The 25,205-nt window shown below is 41.6% G+C and overlaps 1 protein-coding gene across 1 annotated transcript; it reads right to left on the bottom strand.

Moving 5' to 3' along the window:
* Window positions 1-310: 310 nt before the first annotated feature.
* LOC113018363 (CXADR-like membrane protein) lies at window positions 311-11,178 on the bottom strand (the record flags this gene model as incomplete). Its single annotated transcript, XM_026161427.1, has 4 exons — window positions 10,993-11,178; window positions 9,626-9,958; window positions 2,724-3,059; window positions 311-645 (listed from the first exon to the last, which is right to left on the bottom strand). Coding segments are annotated over exons 1-4 (1,065 nt in total), but the record flags the coding sequence as incomplete, so codon positions are not given.
* Window positions 11,179-25,205: the final 14,027 nt, after the last annotated feature.

Genomic DNA, 25,205 nt, shown 5'->3' on the forward strand with positions numbered 1-25,205 from the left:
AATTTGAGTTTTTAGTCATGTGGATTTGATGAACCTCTGAACATCCACCAGGTCACCAGAACCCACTGAGGGGGAATTTTAGCCTCATGCTAAACATGCAAAGGTGTCAGAAACTCCAAGATGTTAGCTTCCACAGAACAACAACATGTGCTGGTAATAAGTGAACACAAGTGAACTCTAGACTACCAGCCACAAAGACAACAGCTGGAGAAACATCTGTCTGCCTCTGACATCCTCCAGCTCATCCATACAACAAACAAGCATCAACAACCAGGAAGCAGCTTCACCTCTGATCACACACACACTCACCTGGAGGATCAACAACACTCAGGCTGATGATGCTGATGATCTTCCATGATAATATTTGTTCCATGTAGACACGACACTCGTATGTTCCAGTGTCATTAATCGTCACATCCTTCAGAATCAAAGACACGTCTCCATCCTTCTTCTGTCTTTCTTGCAGGTCCACTCGGTTCTTAAAAGATGGATGCTGGTTGGCTGGAAAAAATTGGTTGTCTCCATACAAAAGCACATTTTTGTATTCCAGGTCAGCTCTGCTCCATCTTGCAACTCTGATGTTGTTTGGAGCTCGACATGGCAGAGTGACGTCCTGTCCAGACTGAGCTGTGATGTTTTTCTGCTCTGAAAGAGGAAACAACACAGAGCAGAGAGGTTAAAGGTCAAAGTACAATTATGATCAGAATGATTGACTTTAAATATTTTGGTTATTTCCTTTGACAATTGAGTTTTTGATTGATTATGATACTTTTCAGCAGAATTTTCAGTTTCTTCACCGCCATACAATTTTTTGCAACTTTTCATCTTTTTCAGCTATTTTCAGCAGACAGCTTCAGCGTTACGGCATCCGCACAGCATTTTCGGACGAAATGCAACTTTTTCATGTTAATATTGAGTTCTTTCGCAGCTGCTCTGTTCCCATGTTGTAGTATATTAATAACTAACCTTGTATTGTAGAGGGATTATCTCAGTTGTTCTCCTGACTGAAGTTTGGTCCGTGTATATGTCTACATCCTCTGAACATCGACCAGGTCACCAGTGACCCATTGAAGGGGAATGTTAGCCTCATGCTAAACATGCAATGTAGGGCCGGGTATTGTCACTGATTTCTAGAATTAATTCGATTCAGATTCACAAGGTCCCGAATCGATTCGATCCACGATTCAATTCAATTCGATTTGACTCTATTTAAATCTGGGAAATTTTGCCTCAGACAGACAAATATTATAATTCAGATTAGGGCTGCCACGATTAGTCGACTAGTCACGATTACGTCGACTATCAAAATCGTCGACGACTGATTTTGATAGTCGACGCGTCGTTTGAAGCTTTGAGATCCCAAAAGACGCAGGAATAAGTAGCAGGATTTAAGAGTGTAATAACGGACTGGAACAGAAGATGGCAGCACTGCCTGTACAAGGATGCCAGCTGCCGTTAAACTCCGAAGAAGAAGAAGAAGAAGCAGCTGTGTCCCAGAATTCATAGCGCAGCCCAGCTCAGTTTCCAACAATGGCGGCAGCTGGTTAGTTTTAATGTTACTCTTATTATTCTTTCTGGGTCACAAAATAAACGTTTAACATATTTTCAGGCGAGAATGTAGCTGTGTAAACCTCAAATATCTGCTCAGTTTATCAAGACACCGCATATTTTCAAAAGCGCTCCGACGTTTTCAGAGACGTCTGTTACCCACTAGCTTGATAGCTAGCCGGGGGCTAGGCTCACTAGAGCCGTGAGAACACCGGACTCCCGGCTAATCGGTTTCAAACCCACCGCCGTCTTTCGCTACTCAGGTTAAATATATATGAGTCACTTAGATAAATTAAAAATGTTATTGTTTGGCTTTTTTCAGTATTTTATTTGTTCCTGAGTAAATCGGTTTGGCTGAGATCAAAGTTATAGATTTTACACAGCTGAATAAACGTCAAGCAGACAGCTGATTATCAGAAGTGTGAGATGCTGGAGAATTTACTCCGGTGTCCTGTTATATTTTAGATAGCAAGGAGTTTATTAAACTTCACCGAAACAATCTGCAAACTTCATTAAAATTTAATAAACTATCATCGTGTCTTTATTTTTAGTTAGCACAGACCTTAAACACTTAAAGCTGTAAGCTAATGATAGTTATATAAGAGCAGATGCTGCTGGTGCAATAAGCTGTACGTTTTACGTCCAATGGATGATGATCTGATTAGTCGACTAATCGCAAAAATAATCGGTGACCAGTCGACTATCAAAATAATCGTTTGTGGCAGCCCTAATTCAGATCAGTACATTTACAAATTTTTGTATCTATAAAAAGGAAGCTGACACTTTCCAGACTTTATCAAAGGTGTGAGCATCACAGCAGATGCCTTTGCGTCAAAGTAGCTGAAGATAAAACACAGAAAAATAATTAAAATAAATTTAAAAAAAAATTATATTGAAAAAATCAATTCAGGATTTTAATGAATCGATATCATGTTATCCAAGCTAGAATTGATTTTAATCGATAAATTGAAAACCCACCCCTAATGCAAATTGTGTGAAAAACTACAAGATGTTAGCTTCCACAAAAAACAACGTGCTGATAATAAGTGAACATAATGTGTGAGAGAAAGCAGCCCTCTGGATAAACTGCCTCTGACATCCTCCAGCTGATCCATACAACAAACAAGCCTCAACAACCAGGAAGCAGCTTCACCTCTGATCACACACACACTCACCTGGAGGAACAACTCTCAGGCTGATGATGCTGATGAGCTGCCATGAGTCTGTTTCTGCCATGTAGACACGACACTCGTATGTTCCAGCATCATTAATCGTCACATCCTTCAGAATCAAAGACACGTCTCCATCCTTCATCTGTCTGTCCTGCAGATCCACCCGCTTCTTAAAAGATGGATGCTGGTAATATGGGACATACTGTCCATTTTGGTACAAAAGCACATATTCATCTCCCAGGTCAGCTCTGCTCCACTCTACACCTATGAATTTGTTGTTTGGAGCTCGACATGTCAGAGTGGCGTCCTGTCCAGACTCAGCTGTGATGTTTTTCTGGACTGAAAGAGGAAACAACACAGAGCAGAGAGGTTAAAGGTCAAAATACAATTATGATCAGAATGACTGACTTTAAATATTTTGGTTATTTCGTTAAAGTTTGAGTTTTTAGTCATGTTGGATTTAATGAATCTCTGCTGGTGACCTGGTGGATGTTCAGTGTTCCCACTAAGCTTTGCGCGTGCACAATTGCGCACTGCTGGTACGGTCTCTGCTCACAGAAAATCTTTGTTACCCACAAAATAAATCTAACCTGAATTGAAACTAAAGTAAATACGTTAACAATTCTGTTTTGCAGTGTTAGTCAGTGACTGGCTGCTCCTGTATGGGACTAGAATGATGCCACCTTATCCCATAGTCCAGCCAATCGCGATTCACATTCGTATATACGCAGCTAATCAACGTGGTTGACAGGCTATGACAGCGTCCTTATGTGCCGGTGTTTTAGCAAAGCAGCTGATGTGGAGTGAAGCCACCTTAATGACAACGTGTACAACCATTGGAGATGTGAGCAGGACAGACGGAACAACTGACGGACAAAGTGTGGACTTTATACCAGTTTTTAAATTGTGTTGATCGGCCGCGTAAAACCAGAGTTATGATAAAATATCTGCAATGTTTGGTTTTCTTCCTGAATACTGTCGTTGTTTATATTTACTGCGGGAAGAAACGGTAAAAACGGCGTTTTATAAGGAAAACGCTCGAAAGCCTGTGAGAAAAAACAACCCCCCCCCCCTTCCATCCTTTCCCATTGGTCGAAAAATGTACCATGTCGACCAATCAAAACATGGCATTTAGTTGTTTAGAAACGGGGGGAAGTTTTAGGAGTGACGGTGTGTTTTGAGATGTGAGAGACTTGTGACGTTTAGCGCAAATCTTGTGTAGTTAGTGTGTAGTTAGTGTGTAGTCAGTAGTGTTGTGTGTGTCAGAACAATGAGGCGCCTGCTGAGTGTTACAGGTGTTACAGCAGTGACACATCTGCTGCTGTCAGGCCTGCAGGTATCAGGCTGTTGTTCTCCTTCATCTCATAGTGGACACAAATTACTTTTGGAGCGGCACAAATAATTTGTGTGGCATCAGATTTGATGCAGAACAGCTGATTGTTCTGTAAATAGTTTGAAATGTTTGTTTAAAAAACGCCTTGGCTGCATTTTTAGGTAAACAGCTGCAAAACATTGTTTCCATAACTCAGTTACTTTTTTGAAGAAGTAACTTTATAATTAACTGCCCAACATGGGTCATTATTTACTGTATGTTGCAGACAGAGTTACAGACTCTCTCCCAGACCACAGACTCAGAATACAAGTCAGAGCTTTATTAAGAAAGTTGTGTTTTCAAAATTGGAGTTCAAGTTATTTTTACTTCCAATACTGTTAACATGCTGCACAGGTCAATGACTACATTTTTTATTTTTATTTTCATTGTAAGTGGGCTAAAGCTGTTAATTAAAAGTAGGGAACATTGGTCACTAGTGACCAGTGTTGGGACTAACGCGTTATTAAGTAACGCGTTACAGTAACTACGTTATTATTGTGGTAACGAGCACGGTAACTAGTTATTATGCCAAAATCAGGAACGCGTTACTCGTTACTGGGATTTAGATAGGCTCGTTACTCGTTACTTCGTGTGGTGGCTATCGCGGAGCTTCCACAGATTCAGTAACATTAGCAAGTGGTGGAGGCCAGCAGGTGGATGAAGGAAAAGGGAGGCAAGAGGAGAGACCCGAGGCGGCCGCCGGTCCAAGTGTGAACTGAACTTCAGGTAAGAAGTTATGACCTGCAGTCTCTCTGGGTCAGATATGAACCAAGTTTAGGTGGAGTTTATTTTCGTTATGCTGACTTTTTCCGTACTGCGTGCTAGCTAGCATGACGGAGTTTCTATACAGCTGGGTGGTGCTATGAAGTTACTGATGTTGAACTTTATTTTGTTCATAAGTTATTAGAGTTGCCAACCGTCCCGTCTGGTATTCAGAGAAAATATTACGCGTTTCTTATTGAGGTGAAAACGAACAGTTTGTCCCGTAATTCAGCTACAATGACAAAGGCACAAAGCTGGAGTTATTCTGTGTCTTTGCTGCACAGCTGCCTCTTCTTCTCTCATTCTCCCCCCTCCCTCTCCTGTTTCTACTTCAGTCATGAAACTGATCAGTGATCAGCTGATCGTCTCTCTTGTTTGTTTATCGCCCACTTTGCGCCAGAAAGAGGAAACCAGCGGATGTCGCGCTAAACAACAGCAGCACGTTTAAGCTTGATCAGCTGTTGTTAGAATGTATTTAATATTAATTTCTAGTATCAGCTGATGTTTGCTGGAGCCACAGCTGTAAAAAAGCTGCTGGTCATGATGTCGGTTTGGATATGTGGTGAGAGGGAAACATGAAGATGAAACCTGGGCCCTGTTTCAGAAAGCCGGTTTAGTGCAAACTCTGAGTAAGTATACCCTGAGTTAACGAAAACTCTGGGTTTTCGGTTTCACAAAGCGAGTTTAGATTAATTCTGAGTGAGTTACTATGACGACACACTCCGTGAAGCTAACCTGCCCCCTAGCAGGTTTACTACAACTAACCCTGACTGTCTCCGCCTCTGTGTCGGAAACCTGACAGTAGGAAGTGTCAGACATGGCGTGCTCCTTCCTTGAAGAGCCAGTAGATGTTGAAGCCCAAATTCTCCGCAGAGCTCTCCGCCGGGAGAGAGTGATCAGAGCGCGTTCGGACATTTTATCATTTCCTGATGATTTTCTGTGCGAACGTTACCGTTTTTCAGCACAATCTATAATTTATTTGAATAACATCCTCAGGCCTAATATTGCTCATGTGACACATCGCGGACATCCTCTCAGTTCATTACATATTATTTGTATTGCACTTCGGTTTTTTGCAAACGGGAGCTTTCTGTATAATATTGGTGACGCTGAGCACGTTTCCAAGGCTACCGTCTGTCGGGCAGTCATGTGACAGTTGCACTGAAACGTCTCCTGCACTCGTTTGTGGTGTTCCCCGGTCACAGACCCACAAGATTTATCAAAGAGGGATTCCACAAAATTGCAGGTATCAGGATGAACGAAACTTAATTCATGATGTGGTGATACTTGAACTACTACTTAAATTTTACATTTATGTTCACGGTTCCCAGGCGTGATTGGCTGTACAGATGCACTCACATTCCAATCATTACTCCTTCAGTAAATGAAGGAGACTATGTGAACAGGAAGTCTTTCCACAGCATTAATGTACAGGTACATACCGTATTTTCACAACCATAAGGCGCACTTAAAAGTCTTAGATTTTCTTCAAAAAGTACGGCGCGCCCTATAGCGCAGTGCGCCCTGTGTGTTGTAATGAGGACGTAGTAGAGAACACCATGAGAACGCTAAAGGGTGAAGTGTGGCCGAGTTGGAGGAAAGACTCGAGTGGTGGATCATCGAGCAAAGAACGAGTGGGAGAAGCGTTGACGGTCACCATTCGGCTAAAAGCAGTTTCACTTTCACTTTTTATGAAACGGTGCCATCTTTCCATCCGGACCAGGACTACGGTAGCGCAGCAACTTCCAGCGGACTATAAGGAAAAGCTGGCCATCTTCCGCTCCTACTGCAGCAAACACATCGGCGACAAAAACATCCAGCCCAGCCACATCACTAACATGGACGAGGTGCCGCTCACTTTTGACATCCCGGTGAGTCACACTGTGGAGAAGAAGGGGACCAGCACGGTAGCAATACGCACAACGGGGTATGAAAAGTCTTCTTTTACTGTTGTGCTTGGCTGCCATGCTAATGGACAGAAACTGCCGCCTATGGTGATTTTTAAGCGAAAGACTTTGCCTAAAGAGAAGTTTCCAGCAGGAATCATCATTAAGGCAAATGAAAAGGGCTGGATGGATGAGGAAATGATGAAAGACTGGCTGAGGGAGGTGTATGTAAGGAGACCAGGTGGTTTTTTCACGCATCACCATCGCTCTTAATCTGTGACTCTATGCGTGCCCATCTCACAGCCGATGTGAAAAAACTAGTGAAACAAATGAACTGTGAGCTTGCTGTCATTCTGGGAGGCCTGACAAAGGAACTCCAACCGCTGGACATCGGTGTGAACCGCCCGTTCAAAGTAAGGCTGCGAGCGGCCTGGGAGCGATGGATGACCGGTGGAGACCACAGTTTCACTAAGAGTGGAAGGCAGCGCCGGGCGAGTTACGCCACAATTTGCCAATGGATTGTAGATGCTTGGGCTAACATGTCTGCTGGCACTGTTGTTCGAGCTTTCGCAAAAGCCGGCATCATTTCCGAGGAGCCGCACGGCACGGAAAGTGACTCTGACAGTGAAGAAAGTGAACCTGGCATGTTTGATGGAGATTTAGCGCAGCTGTTCAGTTCAGACACAGAGGATGAGGACTTCCATGGGTTTGATGATAAAAATGTGAGTACCAAACTTTGTTTTGCTCCTGCTTTATTTTTAAATACGCATACGGTATTTGTATGCGCCCTATGATCCAGTGCGCCTTATGTGTGTGTTAAATACAGTAATGGCACACATAACTGAGACTGCGCCTTTTGCGTCTTATGGTCGTGAAAATACGGTAGTTCCCTGTAGCATTTCAAACTAACAAATTATTTCATTATAGTAATGGATGCTAATTTGTGTTCTCTGCACTGTGAAGATCATATGTGATGCTGCCAACATTATCACAAATGTGGAAGCCAAGTGGCCAGGCTCTGTGGGTGGTGGTGGTGGAGGACCCCCACCTGTTTTTCGCCTCCGCTTTTTTTTCTAGTGGCCATAACGGGTCACATTTGAGCATACAGAGCAAATATGTACTTGTAATGTGCTCAGATAATTTCAATAAGTGCTTACAGAGGGGAAATTAATGTAGCCTCTAACTGCAATTGATTTACATCGGACAAACAGACCAAGCACTATGGCTCATAATACAATTACACCTTACCTGTTTGGACTATATTTTTATATTTCATTTTTACTTGCTGCCAGGAACGTTTGGGCCTGTTGGGTTGCACCTGCGCTCACATCATCACAAAATAAAATGTATAAAATAACAAATAAAATATAATAACGTGTTAAATGGGTGGAAATCCCTCGATCAATGTTTAAATTAACACTCACGCATTGACTCTGTCGGCTATGTTTTGCCATGCATGCTCCCTTTCTTTTGCAGCTGAGGCTGTGTTACTTTTTTTCCGCTAAATTTGCATGTTATCGGCATATGCTGCCATCAGAATTTCAGCCTCAAGCGCTGTAAAATACATTGACCGCGCCTTCTTTCCCTCCGTCTCCATGGTGACTCGCTTAATCTGTGCTCCACTAATCAGGGCTTTATGTATCCTCGTCCACGCGCTTAACTTGGGGTTAAAGCAACTCCACGTTGACTGAACTACTTGTTATCAGCCTTTCTGAAACCGAATATTCCGAGTTGGACAGTTCGGGGTTACTCAACCCTGAGTATCGTTTTTCACTCTGAGTTTTCTAAACCGGCTTCCTGAAACAGGGCCCAGGAGATGTCCTTACTGGATCATCAGAGCTGTGATGGAGAAACAGGTTTACCTTTTAGGTGACATGAATGAGTTGAAGTTATGAACTGTTTCTGAGAGACAAATAACACCAGGATCCTTTTTTAGGTAGCTGACAGCTGGTAACTGTGCAGGGGCGGGTCTAGGAAAGTGTTGCCAGGGGGGCAGGTAGGGCATTAACAGGCAGAGGGGGGCTCAAAGAAATACTTTCTTATTCTCATTTAAAATGTCTCACTTTTAAAAAATAATTATCTGAATCTTACAACAAACAATTGATAGATTGATGCATATATACCATCAGAACAGTGAACATCACTGTCACAACAGTGTTTGTTTTCATTCAAAGGCTTTATGATTTTTCCTATAATGGTGGCCAGTCTCTAGTCAAAATGTCCGGGCCAATTTTCTGTCCCAGTCCAGCCCTGTATGCAGCTCATCTGCAGTCTGGTGTTACCTACATCTTCCTATTCAGAAGGCAGAATTTCTGAGTTCTGAGTACAATCAAAGCACCACGACTGCAGTTTTTGTGTTGGATGTAAAAAGCAGGCTAGGATAGAATCAGACGTGGGATTTCTCTCGTGGAAATGTGCACATTATTTTTGTCTGGCTGGGTATCCAGTTACGGAAGCAACACATTAACAAGAGAATTCTGAGTAAAACCAAAGTTACTTTCCCTAGTAACTAGTTACTCTGAAAGTAACGAGTAACTTGAAGTAACTGTGTTACTTTTGATTGAAGTAACTAGTAATGTAACTAAGTTACTAATTTAAAGTAACTTACCCAACACTGCTAGTGACCCACTGAGGGGGAATTTTAGCCTCATGCTAAACATGCAAAGTGTCAGAAACTCCAAGATGTTAGCTTCCACAGAACAACAACATGTGCTGGTAATAAGTGAACACAAGTGAACTCTAGACTACCAGCCACAAAGACAACAGCTGGAGAAACATCTGTCTGCCTCTGACATCCACCAGCTCATCCATACAACAAACAAGCATCAACAACCAGGAAGCAGCTTCACCTCTGATCACACACACACTCCACTCTACTCACTCACCTGGAGCAACGACATGAAGGTAGATGGTTCTGATGAGCCACCATGAGAATATTTCTTGCATGACGGCACGACACCTGTATGTTCCAGCGTCATTAATCGTCACATCCTTCAGAATCAAAGACACGTCTCCATCCTTCATCTGTCTGTCCTGCAGATCCACCCGGTTCATAAAAGATGGATGCTGCTCATCTGGATCAAATCGGCCATTTCGGTACAAAAGCACATATTCATCTCCCAGGTCAGCTCTGCTCCACTTTAGAACTATGATCTTGTTTAGTGCTCGACATGGCAGAGTGACGTCCTGTCCAGGCACAGCTGTGATATTTTTCTGGTCTGAAAGAGGAAACAACACAGAGCAGAGAGGTTAAAGGTCAAAGTACAATCATGATCAGAATGATTGACTTTAAAATTTTGTTTATTTCCTTTGACATTTGAGTTTTTAGTCATGTTGGATTTGATGAACCTCTGAACATCCACCAGGTCACCAGTGACCCACTGAGGGGGAATTTTAGCCTCATGCTAAACATGCAAAGTGTCAGAAACTCCAAGATGTTAGCTTCCACAGAACAACAACATGTGCTGGTAATAAGTGAACACAATGTGTGAGAGAAAGCAGCCTCTCAGTATAAGACACTGTGAGCCTCTGCATGCTGCCTTTATGGAGCTACAGCTGTTTGTATACACTGAACAGAAAGCTTTGTAGCTGCATCCTGACACTACAACACGTCACACTGACACACACAGTCCACTTCTTTGTCTCTGTCACAGCTGCATTACAGATGTTAAGTGTCCACCCAGCCTCGTGTCTCCTTCACACACACTGAAACAATATGAAAATAAGGGTTTGTTAGTAACATGTAAACCAGCTGATGTATCTCGGGGACAGTTTAGTTTGTACCAGTTAATAAACACAAAAACATGACAAACATCAAAGTGGAGTGAGAGATACGGCTTCTGTAGTTCTGCTGATCTTATTTTGTCATAACCCTTGTTATTGTTTTGTGTCGATGGCATTTAAATAAATCTTCAGTAAAGCTGAAAATCACAGCTGATCGCTCCGAGGTTTCATTTTAGAGCAAAAACAATGGTAAGAAAAATAATAAATAAATAAAAATGCGCAGCTGTTCTTTAACCAGCTCCACGGTATCAAACTGAATGTATTATTCAGAATAGAGACTTTATTAGTCTCTGCACACACGGACAAACTGAACCAGTATGAAAGTAACTCTGCTGCCAGCTGTTTGTCTCACAGGGAAATGTTTGCTTTTAAAAAAGGCGAACAAATATTAATATTTTTACCATGCAGCCAATTTTTTCTCAAATGACCTCCGTTTGTGTTTTAATCCAGTTAAATTCTGAAAGCTCACCTGCAGAGACGAACACGACAAACACCAAAGCGGAGCAGAGTGACGCAGTTACAGCAGACATGTTTCTGCTGAGAGTCAGGGAGGTTAGCTAGTTTGTCCTAAAAGTCTGCTGCTGTTTTCAGCTGAGGTTAAACCTGAACACGTCACATTACATTTCATAATGTTTTGCCTTTCAGCTCTTCTTGCTCCTCCTCCCACTATTTCATACGCAGCTTCTTCTCCTTCTTGTTCATCCGTTTTAGGAACAGCTTGCATCCAAAGACGCTGCACTACTGCCCTCTGCTGGGTTTATTGTTACATCACTTCCAAATCCTTAGAGCCACTGGATGAGTCCAGTATTTCTCAAAAACTGATAAACCCCTCCTTTCCCTTCATCGTGACTTAAGCACTCAGTCACCTTTTCAAACTTCAGTAGTACTACCCACTACTACCCTCAACATTCTCCTTTGACTGACATATTTCCTGCAACTAATAAGCAAACGCTCAATGCTTTCTAGCATTACACCAATTACACAACCCAGTCGGATGTTTCTCCATCTTAAAAATAGTGCCATAGAGAAAGCAATGCCCCGCTCATATTCTACTTATAATTATCTCCTCCCACCTATTTAATCCTCTACTCCTCTGAACTTCTATTGTGTTTTGCAATCTATATGAATGTCTCCCTTTTATTTCATCAGCCCATGCCATTTCCATTTTAATCTCTTACATACTGTTTCCTTCACATTTAGACAATGGTATCTGCACATCAACATCTACTCATATAACAGCTTCCTTAGCAAAACTATCTGCTCTTCCATTACCCAGAATAGCTACATGAGCCAGAGTCTACATTATTACAATATCTTTACTTTACTTTTTATGATGAGCAAAAGGAAGCTCATACAGAATTTGCTGATGCTTACTTGTATTTCCTTTTCCAATAATAATGCCGACAATGATTCACTACATATTATTACTTTGGATATTCTACTGTCTTCCACCCATTCTAATGCCAGCAATGTGGCACATAACTACTGCTGATGCTGCTCCTTTTCTTCTATGTTTTGATGGCGGTAGGCAGCAGACCACTCACTTCCAAGTGCATTACTGCCAGCCTTTAGATTGGAGTACGGAGCAGAATCTACAGCACCACCAGCACCACCTCCTGTTGTTTTTAATCAAAAGATAGCAGCAAAAACTAAAAAGAGACTTCTAGAAATAAATTATCCTTAAATTATTTTTTGTTCTTATTAGGACTAATATTTCTCTCTGATGGCAGTGTTTATAACAACCTAACAATGTGCTCTACTCTTTCCATTTGCCTGCAATAATCACAATAACTTTTACCATTTTAATAATGACTTTAAGCTATTTATTCCAGCCTGACTGAAGCTCTCGTTCTTTGGTTTTTCAGGTTTTTTAAGTAATTTCTCTTACTTTTCCTGTCCTGTGTGGCACTGTAACAATCAGAATTATTTTCTGAAGGTGGGGGGCAAGTCCTGCTAAGCAGCCACCAACAGTGAGCCAGTACATACCGGAGCACGCAGCTCCATCCTGACATTATAGCACATTATGTAAAAACACCCACTTGCCTTTGAACATTGTAATCATGCCCAGCCTCTGTCCCATTACTCTTCGTATTTCTTCTTAACGTGCAGCTTACCTATACTCTTAACTTCATTTTCACATTCAAAACTGCCACATTTTTCTTTACTGCACAAATTTATCAGGAAACTATTTTCCCAAAACGTGCTGTAACTTGATCACTGTGCCATTTCTTCACATCCTGAAACCTGAAAGATTTATTTCTAATGTCTGGTCTTGAGTCTGACTGCATGTATTGAATTTGTGTTAATGTAGTACTGGAGTCTGAACACTATAACAGCCATCTAAAGAGCTTGCAAAGATAAGCATAGGCACTTCTTTATGTTTCTTTAAATATTTAGTGGAAAGTCCCAGATTTTAAGTGTCTCCAAGGGGGTTGTGGACCCACCAATGAATCATCTACCAACGAGCGAATCAAGTGAAAGATCCATGCAGCGAATCCATGTTTCTCTCCAACCAATCAGGGAGCTACTTACATAGAGCCTTGTGGTTAATTTGCTTTGCTTCAGGTTTTCAACCCTGAACGACCTTTCGCACCTGCATTCACACCTATGGGCAATTTCCAATGAACTTAACCCCACTAACTGTGGAAGAAAGTCAAAATACCCATCGAGAAGCCACGCAAACACGGGGAGAACATGCCAACTCCACACAGAAAGACCTCGGGCAGGTGGCAGAATTAAACCCAGGACCTTCTTGCTGTGCGGCAACAGTGCTAACCATGCTGTCCGGGATTAAGAATTAATTTTGAAAAAATGATTTAAAAATAGTGTTTGAATAAATAAAATCATAAAAAATAATTTGCAAATGCATAATTTATTTTAGATTAAGCACAAAATTCTTTATTTTGATGTGTGGCTCTTGTCATCCTCCAGAGTGCTATGTCAGTGTAATGGATCTAAAACTGTTAAAATCTTAAAGAACAACTTACAGTTGTAGATATTTCTGATATTAACAGCAACTCTGGCCTTCTTCTGTAAAGAAGAGTGCAACTGGTGTCTTCTCTGTCTACAAAAAGATAAGAAAAACTAAGGAGTGCTGAATCGTTCCAATATGCACACTGAGAAAAAGGGATTGGCCAACTCTTGGATTTACGTAAGCATCTTGGTGTATTTAACACAAGTGCCTCATGCTTTAACGTTAAGTGTAACTATATAGTGTAGAAACTACATGATATGCAGAGAGGCAGATTAAATTGTTCATATCATGTTCGAGTGAAGTAAGTCAATAACTTTCTGCAACACTGCGCGGGATCTCAGTGGTTTCAGGAAGGCATCCATCTCAGGCAAGTCGAGCAGCCGCCTCTACTTTGTTAGGTATACCGAAAAAAGTAAATTGGGTGGTTGTTACATTAAAAAAGTCTAACTTGTAATTTAAACACAATAATTTCATGTTTCTATGAACGTGAAGGATCTGTACGAAAGTCAACAACTTAATTTGTTCTTGTTGAGATGACCTGATACAATCTAGTGAGAGTGGTTAGTTGCTGAACTCATGAAATTCACAGGGTCGCACAAGATGTCAAACTGCAGGAAAATCACTGGCGTTATAAGAGGCAGACAGCTACACACACACCACGTGTTTGCTATCACTATTTATTGTTTAACCTGTCAAGAACAAAAACGTACAAATAAATTCTGCATCAAGCCTTGAAATCATAGCTTTCCTGCTTTTGTTAAGTCTGGATTGGTGGCTTGGTGGTTACTGCTGCTGCTTCACAGTAAGAAGATCCTGGGTTTGCACTGGGTTCTCTGTGTATTCTGGTTTCTTCCTGCAGTTAGAAGCCATGCAGTTGTTAGGGTTAATTGGTGATTCTAAATTACCTGCAAATGGTTGTTTGTGATAGACTTGAGCTGTCCAGGCTGTACTCTGCCTTGTAACCGATCACTTCAGGGTTATTTCCCTGGATAAAGGCAGGAGGATGGTAGTTGTTGTAGATCCATTCACTTTTTATGGTAGCCAGACTCTAGACTTTGTTGAACATTATGTAATATGAAGACAACATGAAGTATTTAAGTGACCAAGTTGTACTGGGCTATAATAAAATAAAATGAAAGAATTAAAACACTCCAGGAGCTCATCTTACTCCATCTGAACATGTTTCAATCGTGTTTCATGAACACAACATGCAGGTTTACTGAATATGAACAAGTTGTGTTGATTGAACTCAGTTGTTTAAGTTTCTGCCAAAGCAAAACCTTTGTGTGCAACCAGTGTCCTCTATTGACTCAAGTCAATCCAACATGGCCTTTTTTTCAGTGTACAATTGTAAGAAGAAAGACTTGCTTATAATGAATGGATATGTTTTTCTTGCTTTTTCTTTACAGTCTCTAGTGTCTGCCTGTGTAGCATGCAGTTCAGAGTAAGGATGAAGTCAAATGATTCAGTAAAATTATTCTGTGTTGAGAGTAGAAACACTAAAAGCTTTCCCTGTTTTGTTTGCATGCTTGAAGATGCAGATCCTTCCTGTTGAGGTAATTGAATGAATTTAAAGTGTGCTGCACTCTCTTTAGTGTTACAGACACAAAGTGAAGGTCATCAGTCTAATTAAGAATGAAAATGAAAACTTGCAAATCTCATAAACACATTATATTCACAGTGAATCGTGGAAAACATAAAATATTTAACCTCAGAAAATAGTCCATCTGATGCAAATTATTATTATAAAAACACAACGATAAGCTCAGTGTTATCTGTGATATTTCATCCTCCTGAGTGGAGCATCTCAGGTTGAAAACTGCTCTGGATTCACCTTCCAATCGTAGTCTAAGGAGCTTGCAAAGAAAAGCGTCTGGATGTCTTTAGGTTGCTTGAAGACTTGCTTCTCGGATGAGAGGTTTAGGGTGGTGTATGCTGTACAGAGCAGTGAGGAATGCCCAGACCTCTACATCGGAGAGACCAAACAGCCACTTCACAAGCGCATGGCACAACACAGAAGAGCCACCTCCACAGGACAAGACTCAGCAGTCCATCTGCATCTTAAGGATAAAGGACACTCTTTCGAGGATGCCAATGTTCACATTTTGGACAGAGAGGACAGATGGTTTGAAAGAGGAGTGAAAGAAGCATCTATGTCCACTGTGAGCGACCATCTTTGAACAGAGGCGGGGTTTACGACCAGCGATGCGAATAACGGCGTTACAAGTAACAATGTTACTAAAGGCATTAGTTTTTTCAGTAACGAGTAATCTAACTAATTACTATTCCTATCGTTACAACATCGTTACAGTTACTAAGAAGAAGATGCGGTCCGTTACTAGTTTTCAACAAACAGACGTTGAAGCTGTGTTCAGCTTCCTGCAGCTTATATCAGCTGCAGGAAGTAGCTGTAAGTAATCTGGACGCTGCAGCTTTAAGCAGCTGCGCTCTCCCGTGGACGGTGATCACGAGCACTGTCTGGCACAACACCTGGAGCTCAGGGGGCAAAACAGTTACATGAGTGCTGCTGTTTGACTGAAGCAGAAGAATAAAGTAGTCGTGGTAAGTCAGTCAGATGACCACTTAAAGACGAAACAACAAGGTGACATATACCAGTTTTTAAATTGTGTTCATAGGCCACGTAAAACCAGAGTCATGATGAACAAGATATACGCGGCATTTTCTGTGATGCTTACTGTCTAAGGAAAGCACCAGCAAGCACTCTCTGCTTATGATTTCCCCCTCACATTATAACTCATCTTTTTGACCTACTCATGTGTTAATTATTATGTTCTTGTATGTATTTGTTTTTATTTCCTTGATTAAGAATAAAAACCTGCAGGTGAGAAACAGGTGTGAGCTGTCAGGCAGGTGATGAGTGAAGAACAGAACATTTGCTCTTCAAACTGCTGTCAGACATTATCTACTGCACTCTGATCACATCATGTCATTTAGACACCACACTCGTATGTTCCAGTGTCATTAATCGTCACATCCTTCAGAATCAAAGACACGTCTCCATCCTTCATCTGTCTGTCCTGCAGATCCACCCGGTTCTTAAAAGATGGATGCTGGAGATCTGGATCAAATCGGCCATCTCCCAGGTCAGCTCTGCTCCACTTTACAACTATGATGTTGTTGTTTGGAGCTCGACGTGTCAGAGTGACGTCCTGTCCAGGCTCAGCTGTGATATTTTTCTAGTCTGAAAGATCAAACACGGAGCAGAGAGGTTAAAGGTCAAAGTACAAATATTCACTTCTACTGCAGCCAATTAGAGTGAGGAGAGTGAAATAGTGATGGGACTCCTTCGGCTCAGAGCTGGCTTTGTTTTTTAGTGTATACACCGATATTTGGTTACGTTGCTTTTTCCCATCTCGGTTTAATCCTTGAAAGGGAGACCTGGCCAAGATGGGCAGCAGCAACTGTCTCACAGTTATAAAAAATTACTCAATTAAACACAAGCAACAACAACACACATGCAAAAGTAAATGAAAGATATAAAATAAAATCTGAATCGTGTTTATTGGCCAAGTATATGTGCAGACACATGCAGGGAATTTGGGTCTGGTAGATGGAGGCTCTCAAGCACAGCAATGTAAATCTCACACACACACACACACACACACACACACACACACACACACACACACACACACACACACACACACACACACACACACACTAATGCTACACACTGACTTGGAGTCTTAGCTTAATGATCCCACGCCAGTGGGAGCTCAACACTCTCCTAAGTAGCTCCCCCGACGAGCCCTGATCACCACCAGGTGTGGCAGGAACTTCAGGTGTGGCCAGTCCTTCCGCAGGGCCACACCCCTCAGGCCTGCAGGTGGCTGAGCTCCATCCTCCAGCCACACCCGCAGACATACACACCCATACCCTGCCTATACATATGAGTGGGACACAGACTAACACAGCACAGTGCAGAAAAACACACACATCACCAAAATAATAATAACAACAATATCAACAGTCAAAACTGCTCACGGACCCCGAGTCCTCCAGAGCTGGGTCCGTGACACAAACAGCAAAGTCGAGCAGAGCGATGCTTGTGCTCCGGCAGACATTTCCACGTTCTCGAGTTTGACCTGATACTTAGTTTGTCTAAAGCAGACTGAATAGAACGGACTGAAGAGAAACGGAGTTAAAAACTTGACTATATGAGATTAAATTAAAGGTTCAAATAATGCTGAAAGTCACCAATCGGCAGATCTGTCATGAAGCCACTCGATCAGATTCTTGAAGTCGCATTAGAGGGACATTTAGTGGGTTGGACTTAAGGATGATTAAAAAGTTCGTCATAAGAAAAGAGGTGGACTCTAAAGCAGGTCTGAGTGTTTAAAACAGAAGAATACAAACATAAGCTATATCATCATCATACTACATACTAAAGACCATCATCAGGACCAGTAATCTGCAAGGTGAAGCTTTAATCCTGCTTCAGATGGATACACATTAACAATTAATCCATTGAAGCTCACAGACTTCATCAACCTGTCAGATTACGTAAAAGGCTGAGAGACGTCATTTGAAACACTTACTGTTGTTCTGAAGGATCTGAAACCCTCAAACACTCTTCTGATCATCAGGATGAAAATTATCTAGTAAAAAAAATATGAAGCTATGTTGAGAGGTGAGTAGGTTTTACAGTAAGTTCTACATAAAAAATCTTAAACAACATCAAAACAAATAAAGATTGATGTTAGAAATAAGATTTCTGTCAAAAATGTAAAGGGACCTCTGTACCCAGCAGTCCCGAGTCAGCTGTTATATATGACACACCTGTGTGACCTCAGCAGGGACCATAGCAACCACGTTTCCCTTGCTCTCCATGTACCAGCTGACGAAAGGAACATATGCAAAGTAACAGGGAGTGAACTTATTTTTATTGGTGTAGAGACACATGTCCAGTCTGTGTGAACCTTTCGACGTAATGTAATCTAACAAAAAAGCAAAAACCGACACTTTTAATAATCGATCTAAAATAAAAGCATTCCTCCTGAATCAAACAGTTATAATTATGAAAACATACTCCAACAACAAGAAAGAAAAAGAAATAAATACTTCAAACAAATATGATGAGACCTGCAGGCCTGCACTCTTTTTCAACAGAACCACCCACAGTTGCTAAACCTGCAGGAAATGAAAGTGATCCTGAGCCAGTGTGTGTGAGCTTGAGAGAAATACTGATGCTACAGGCTCGATATGGTGAGTCACAGCTTGGCCCATGGAAGCAGTCTGCTGGAGAGGGTCTGGACTCTGCTCCAGTCAGGAGTTGTCACAGTGAGAGGCCTCCTGCAAAACACCACCCAGGTGAGAGTTTTGCAGCTGGGAGAACAACATGCATTGTTGCATTTTTAACACTTTCTAGAATATTTTAAACTTACTTTAAAGACAAGTTTACCCACTTTAAAGACAGAGCTTTTCATGTGGAAGCAAGTATCCATCCTGTTCCAAAAACACATATCCTCTGTAAAAGTAAAGAGTCAGGCTACAATGACTCACTCTTGATGTTCTCTCCGGTGAGACGGTGTTGTTTGGGATCATAATTTAATCCAGTTCATAGTGAATAAACCTCCTGAGTTAAACCATTTTTGTTTCCTTCCTCACATCTCCTTTGAACCCACAGATAGTGTTTGATGACCTGTCCATGTTCTTCATATCTTAATATGAAGCACTGCTGCTTCATCACAGAGGTTTATCATTAATCCCAACTTTGCCACAGAAAGGAAGGAGAGGACTCCGCTGGGTTTCCCTTTTTATACTTCGCTGGATTTCTTAGCTCCCTGGGACTTTTAGGTCGTGGCGCAGGCCACTGGACTTTTAATGCTGGTTTATTGATTGTGTTATCCCTTGGCCAGGGTTGTAATTTATTTTATATTTTTTAAAGATAATAAATCATATTTTAATCTGACAGTTGTATTGTGTGCTTCCCCTCGGTGGCTCCACTGCTCAACCCGGTTGGAGGAAGATTTTCTTCCTTCGCACAAAACCCACGGTGGTAATAACGTCGGGGCTTTCTTTCCTTTCCACGCCCATTCGCGCCCCGCTCCGCCGTGACAAATACACTGCTGTGTATTGAAATCCCTCTGGTGTTGCATAGAAATGTACTGTAATGATGGTTAAATGTTGTTTACAGTGGCATGTTTATCTCTGCACACTGTTGTTATTTCTTTAACATACATGTTTGGTTGTGCTGCAGGAAAAAGGGAGTCAATGTGTGCAGGGAGGGGGGTCTTTGTTGTTGTGTGACTGTGAGGGGCTGTACGAGAGCACTCTCCCGGAGTTAGCGGCCCGTTTGCCCGTGTTACCGAATAAACGGACAACTGAGATCCAAACGTCTGGTTCTTGTGAACGTTACAATACTGAACAACATACAAAGCATAATGTGTGCATTTGTTAGCTCACCATATTCATAAACATCTTAATAATTCCATATTCTATCACCACATTATTTGTGATCAATGGGTTTGCAGGGTTAGGGGTGTTGGGGGTAGGGTCTTAGGCTTTGGCCCCCCACCCCTGCCACCAGTATATTTTTAAGCAATTATTTCTAACTTTCATTTGAATATTCAGTTTCCTACCATCTGCTCTTAAAGGGTAATCGCCAGGTAACCCGCCCTCCCCCTTCGCACACATGACTATACGCCTCGGTGCTCTTATAATTACGTAACTCCTCGCCATCAACGTCTTTGGAAAATACAAGTTAATTGTTGATGTTGATGTAGCTAACATCGGGCCACAGTTTCATGCCATCTACCCGGTCCGTGAGAAGTGAGGCGCTGTTACTGAATTGTTCTCGTCGCCTTTTAAAACATGTCTGTGTATCCACCTGCCGGAGGTTTGGGAGTTTCCGAGGTTTACGTGAACGCAATCCGTAGTGTTTGGATGCTCCCGAGTGTCCTCAAACGCATCTTTGGCTGTTTCCTTCGTCTTTGCTGAGCTTCGTGGAGTGGAGCTTGTTGTTGGTGTGAAGAAACTGTGAGTTTGCTTCGTTTCCTCCTTTAACAGTTTGTCTTTAGGAACTTTACTGTTTGTTCTGCTCACGTTTGAGTTCTTCACACAACAAACTGTGTGTTTGTATTAAAGTCAGTGCGTAATGTTTTCTAACGAGGCCGAGTGTGTCCGCCTCTGTCTGTGTGTGATCACACTCCGGGAAACACCCTTCATGTGGTCTGAGCTCGGCCGTTTATATTGACAGGGGCAGCGGGAGAGCGGAGTTTGTAAATGAACATTTAGTACAGATGTGTGTTAGACGTTAATGTTATATAAAAACACTGACAGCTCAATCTCTGCCTCAGTCACTCTCCCTGATCCAGCTGAGTCAGCAGTGGGAAAAATCTGCTTTTCACAGGAACTTGGTCACAGCAATAAGAGAATACGTAGTTTATTCCAAGAAGATATCGTCTCTCTCCCATGTATAATATCTTATTGGAACCGATATGTTCCAGATATCAAGTGGAAGACAGTCTGGATGGTCCCCCATAAATATGTGATTGTAAATAAGGTAAAAGAAGTCTCTTTTAAAATTCTACATAAATGTTATCCAGCCAGTCACTACATGGTCACATTTAAAAGGGACATAAATACTAATTGTACTTTCTGTGGGGATCATCCAGAAACTGTGACACATCTTTCTTGGTTCTGTTCTTTTACACAGAGATTCTGGAAGGAATTTAGCAGCTTTGTTATTGTCCATATTTTAAGGGAGTTTTCTTTACGATGGGAAAATGTTTTATTCTGTTTCTTTAAGTTCCCCAAGAAGTATGAGAAATGATTTTTATGATACATTTGTTAATACTTTTAGCTAAATTTTTTATCCATAAATGTAAGTTTACTAACAAAACACCACATTTCTGTCATTATTTTAAGGATGTGCACATGCACATACAGTCAATATCAGACTGCACCAACAAAAAACAATATTTATGTGTATTTTTGCGTGTATTCATATAATTGTTACCTTTTTCTTTTACCCCTGGCTTTGTGTGTTCATGTGCTGTTGTTTTTTTATACTTCATCTGTTCGTATGTTTACTAATTTTTGTTAAATAAAGTTTTTTTTAAAAAAAAGTGTGTTAGACGCAGATTCAACATGTCGGTCTTGAAAGTACTGCGTCACAAACTCTAGAAGTGTTTCAAAACACACCAGTTATTGTAGTTCACTAGAACTGAACTCACAACTAAAACTAGATGTGAAAAAGTTAAAAAAGAAATAAAAACTAAACACAAATGAAAATGAAATTATTCATAATGATCAGTGAAATTGGAAAATTAAGTTTGGCCAAATGAAAAAACATTACCAGATAATTAGACATCAGGTAGGTCAACAGGTGAAGTCAGATGTTCAGTCATGATTCTTTATTCGTATACAAGTACAACACGCAGTGAAATGTAACCTGGCTGCTCGTCCACTTGTGCAAAAGGGGGAGAAGAACATTATATATTATACAACCCTCGAGGTTAAAAATCGAGGCCCTCTTGCTTATATTAAATCCTCCATTAGGAACCTCCCTGTCAAGTTCAGGGTCCAATTTAAGATCATAATCATGACCTATAGGGCCCTGCACGGTGTAGCTCCAACTTAAGTGATCTTCTTCCTTATCACCGCAGCAGGTCCCTGGCTTGTGGATGTCCGCGGCACAGACGGTCAGCAGAGCCTGAGCCCAGCATGGCTCTCAGTTAAAAACCTTCTCCAGGAACTAAAGGCAGTGCACAGCTGTTTCACATCTTAAGCTTCACACTCCCAGAGTCCTCGAAGACACAAAAGACTCTTCTGTGGAGTTCCTGTTTCCCCCAACATCCTTACTACACCCCCACCATCTGTCTAATGCTGGGCTCACACTGTGCGATCTTTGGCCCATTTTGAGCCGATGAGTCGTGCGACCGATTTGGCTATCGGCCCGATTTTGGCCTTCATCGTGCGTCGTGTAGTATACGTGGGGTAACGAGACACAATTAACACCTCACGACCAGCTCGCGATCATCAATCGCTCGGTCATAAAAAATTAAACCTGTTTGAAATCCTCGCGACCGTCGTGAGGGTGTCACCGCAGTTTGTCACACTGCTCATGCACAAACACAAATGTAGGTGAAAAAGACGGAGCAGCACGGCAGCGTGTGATCTGGACACAAGCGATGGAGGCACAACTTGTAGAACTTTGTGTCTGTGTGAGTGAAAGACAGAGAGAGCGACAGATTTTCTGTTATAACCTTCATGTTATGGAGGCACAGTGCGAGCTCTCAGGTCGATCAGAGCATCGGGCCGTATAGTGTGAGACCTGCATCGTGACCTATGACCTTCTGACCCCTGTGAGTCAATCGTACAGTTTGAGCAGGAGCTGAATAACGTGACTGAAAAAATCGCACAGTGTGCATTCACGTCTGCGTGTGAGACATGTTAAAACCCAGTGGCACCAAGGCATCGTACAATAAGATAATGTTATTCCCATACACACTATGCTGAATATTGTTAGACTCATAACTGTTTTCAGCAATGAAGCAATTTTAGTAACAACTCTGGTTGGCACTCCCATTTATCCTGACCACAGAGATATTAGTGTGAAGCTTTTGCAAATGTTGTTCAGACATGTTGAACTGACTGAAGCTTCCAGTCACAGTGCATCAGTGTGTGTCAGTGAATGCATCGTGTGTGCTTCAGGCTCCATCTAGTGGGCTGATAGCAGAGCAGCTGATGGCAGCTTCCTCTGCCTCACACTGCTGTCTGACTGCATCCAGCTGACACTGAGAGGAAGCAGCTGATGTTTGGACAGCACAGTGATGGACATCAGCTGATGTGCACATGAATGATTTGTGTTTCCTCTGCAGGTAGAAAGTGTGTGTGAGCTGAGCAGCATGGATCAGTGTGAGGACAGAGAGGAGGGAGCCCCTCCCTCTAAAAGCACTCTGTGTGGGGAACATGAGAGCCAGACCAAAGCTCAGAGGTGAGATGACCATCTCTAACTGTCCATGACTCTTCTCCATGTCACAGCTCAGCACTCACATCACTGCTCCATCATTATTCACAGGAACCAGCCTGGACCTCCACCCAGCTCTGGGTCCTGTAAGAGTGACCAGTCTGAAGATTTCTCCATTGAATTTGAATCCCAGCCTGAGTCTGCTGCATACAGGTGAGCTGTTACCATGTAAAAAACTGTTTACCTCTGGGTGGCGCTCTGTTCTTCCTTTTGCTCATGCTCAGCCTGCAAACAAGTTTATTTTTGGAACAACGAAGGGATTCTGAGTCTTCATCAGCTTCTGTGGCTGCAAATGAAAAACACGTTTTTCTTCTCTAACAGTTTCTACAAGAGATCTGCTGAACCTGAACCTGGAGGCAGCAGTTTTTCTGTCTTGCGTAGCACCAGATTTAGAGGAAATGTCAAACCTGCACAGAGGTGAGCTGTTAGTAACATGAACTCTTTGATTAAACTGCTTGATGTTGTTGGATATAAACTGCAAACACGTCGTTCCCTCAGTCCATTTAAACTGTCTCTTTAAAACAACTGAAAATCAACTTCATCAAACAGGAAGTGATGCTCGTGCTCATGGTTTCTGCATCAGTCATGCTGTGCTGGATGTTGGAGGAAGTTAGCGGTAAACTCAGTTAAGCATAGATATCACTTATACTCAAAACTTAACCATCAGTAATTACTTCTTAGATCACATTCAGTTTGAGTTTCATAGAAAACAACAGTAAGCTGCTGTCTGTCTGTAGTACCAAGAAGACCGTTTTCTACCAGGAAATAAAATCACAAGACAGTTTCTAAAGAAATTAAATATCAGCTGTTTATCAAACCGCTTCACTACAGTCAATAATGCACAATCAGGGGATTTGTCTTTAAACACCAAGGAATCAAAGTTTGTCACAAGAACCGAACATCTTGTCTAAAGACCAAAGAGGAGAAACCATCCCCAACAATCTTCTCCCCATTAAAATCCACTCCAGTCAATAACAAAGAAATAATCGTTCATGCTGCCTGTTGGACGTCCGTTCTACTTAACGAGCTGTTCAGTAGGATTAGTTACCTTTGATGCTTGAACCAATCCAGTTATCAGCACCAGAAATTCATTAGCAGTTCCCAATAATTTGTTTTTTAATTCATTGCTTGCCCTGAAATAATAAAGTATAAGATTTAATTGAAGACACATTTATTTACACACAACACAACATCTTTTGCTTTAGGCTTTGACACAAGCAGTACACTGCATGTACTGGACTTTCTTTAGTTAAGTCCAGAGATGTTTCCAAGTTCCATTGACTGGATGCTTGATTTATGCTATTTTGCTCTTTGAGGAAGGAACTCTGAGAAATATGTATGCAACGTGGTCGGTCAAAAACCTCTGACTCTTACATGATGAATCCAAAACAACAAAACAAGACTCGCTGAGAGGCAGAATCCTGGTTACATTTGTGATGACACCACCTCATGTTAAAAGCTGCTCTGGTTGTAAATGATCCTTTTTTCATTGAACCTTTATTTAACCAGGAAAAGTCCCATTGAGATTAAAAACCTCTTTTTCAAGGGAGTCCTGGCCAAGAGGCGACAACACATTGAAATTACAAAGTTACATACTTATTATAAATAACAATTACATTTTAAAAACATTTTTCTCTGGCTCTCTCAATCTGGACTTAAAAGCATTTAATGAAATAAGATCTGCTATCTTCCAGTCTTTTTGCATCATGTTCCA

This window comes from Astatotilapia calliptera, unplaced genomic scaffold, assembly GCF_900246225.1.
Source record: "Astatotilapia calliptera unplaced genomic scaffold, fAstCal1.2 U_scaffold_7, whole genome shotgun sequence".
Lineage (NCBI taxonomy): Eukaryota > Metazoa > Chordata > Actinopteri > Cichliformes > Cichlidae > Astatotilapia > Astatotilapia calliptera.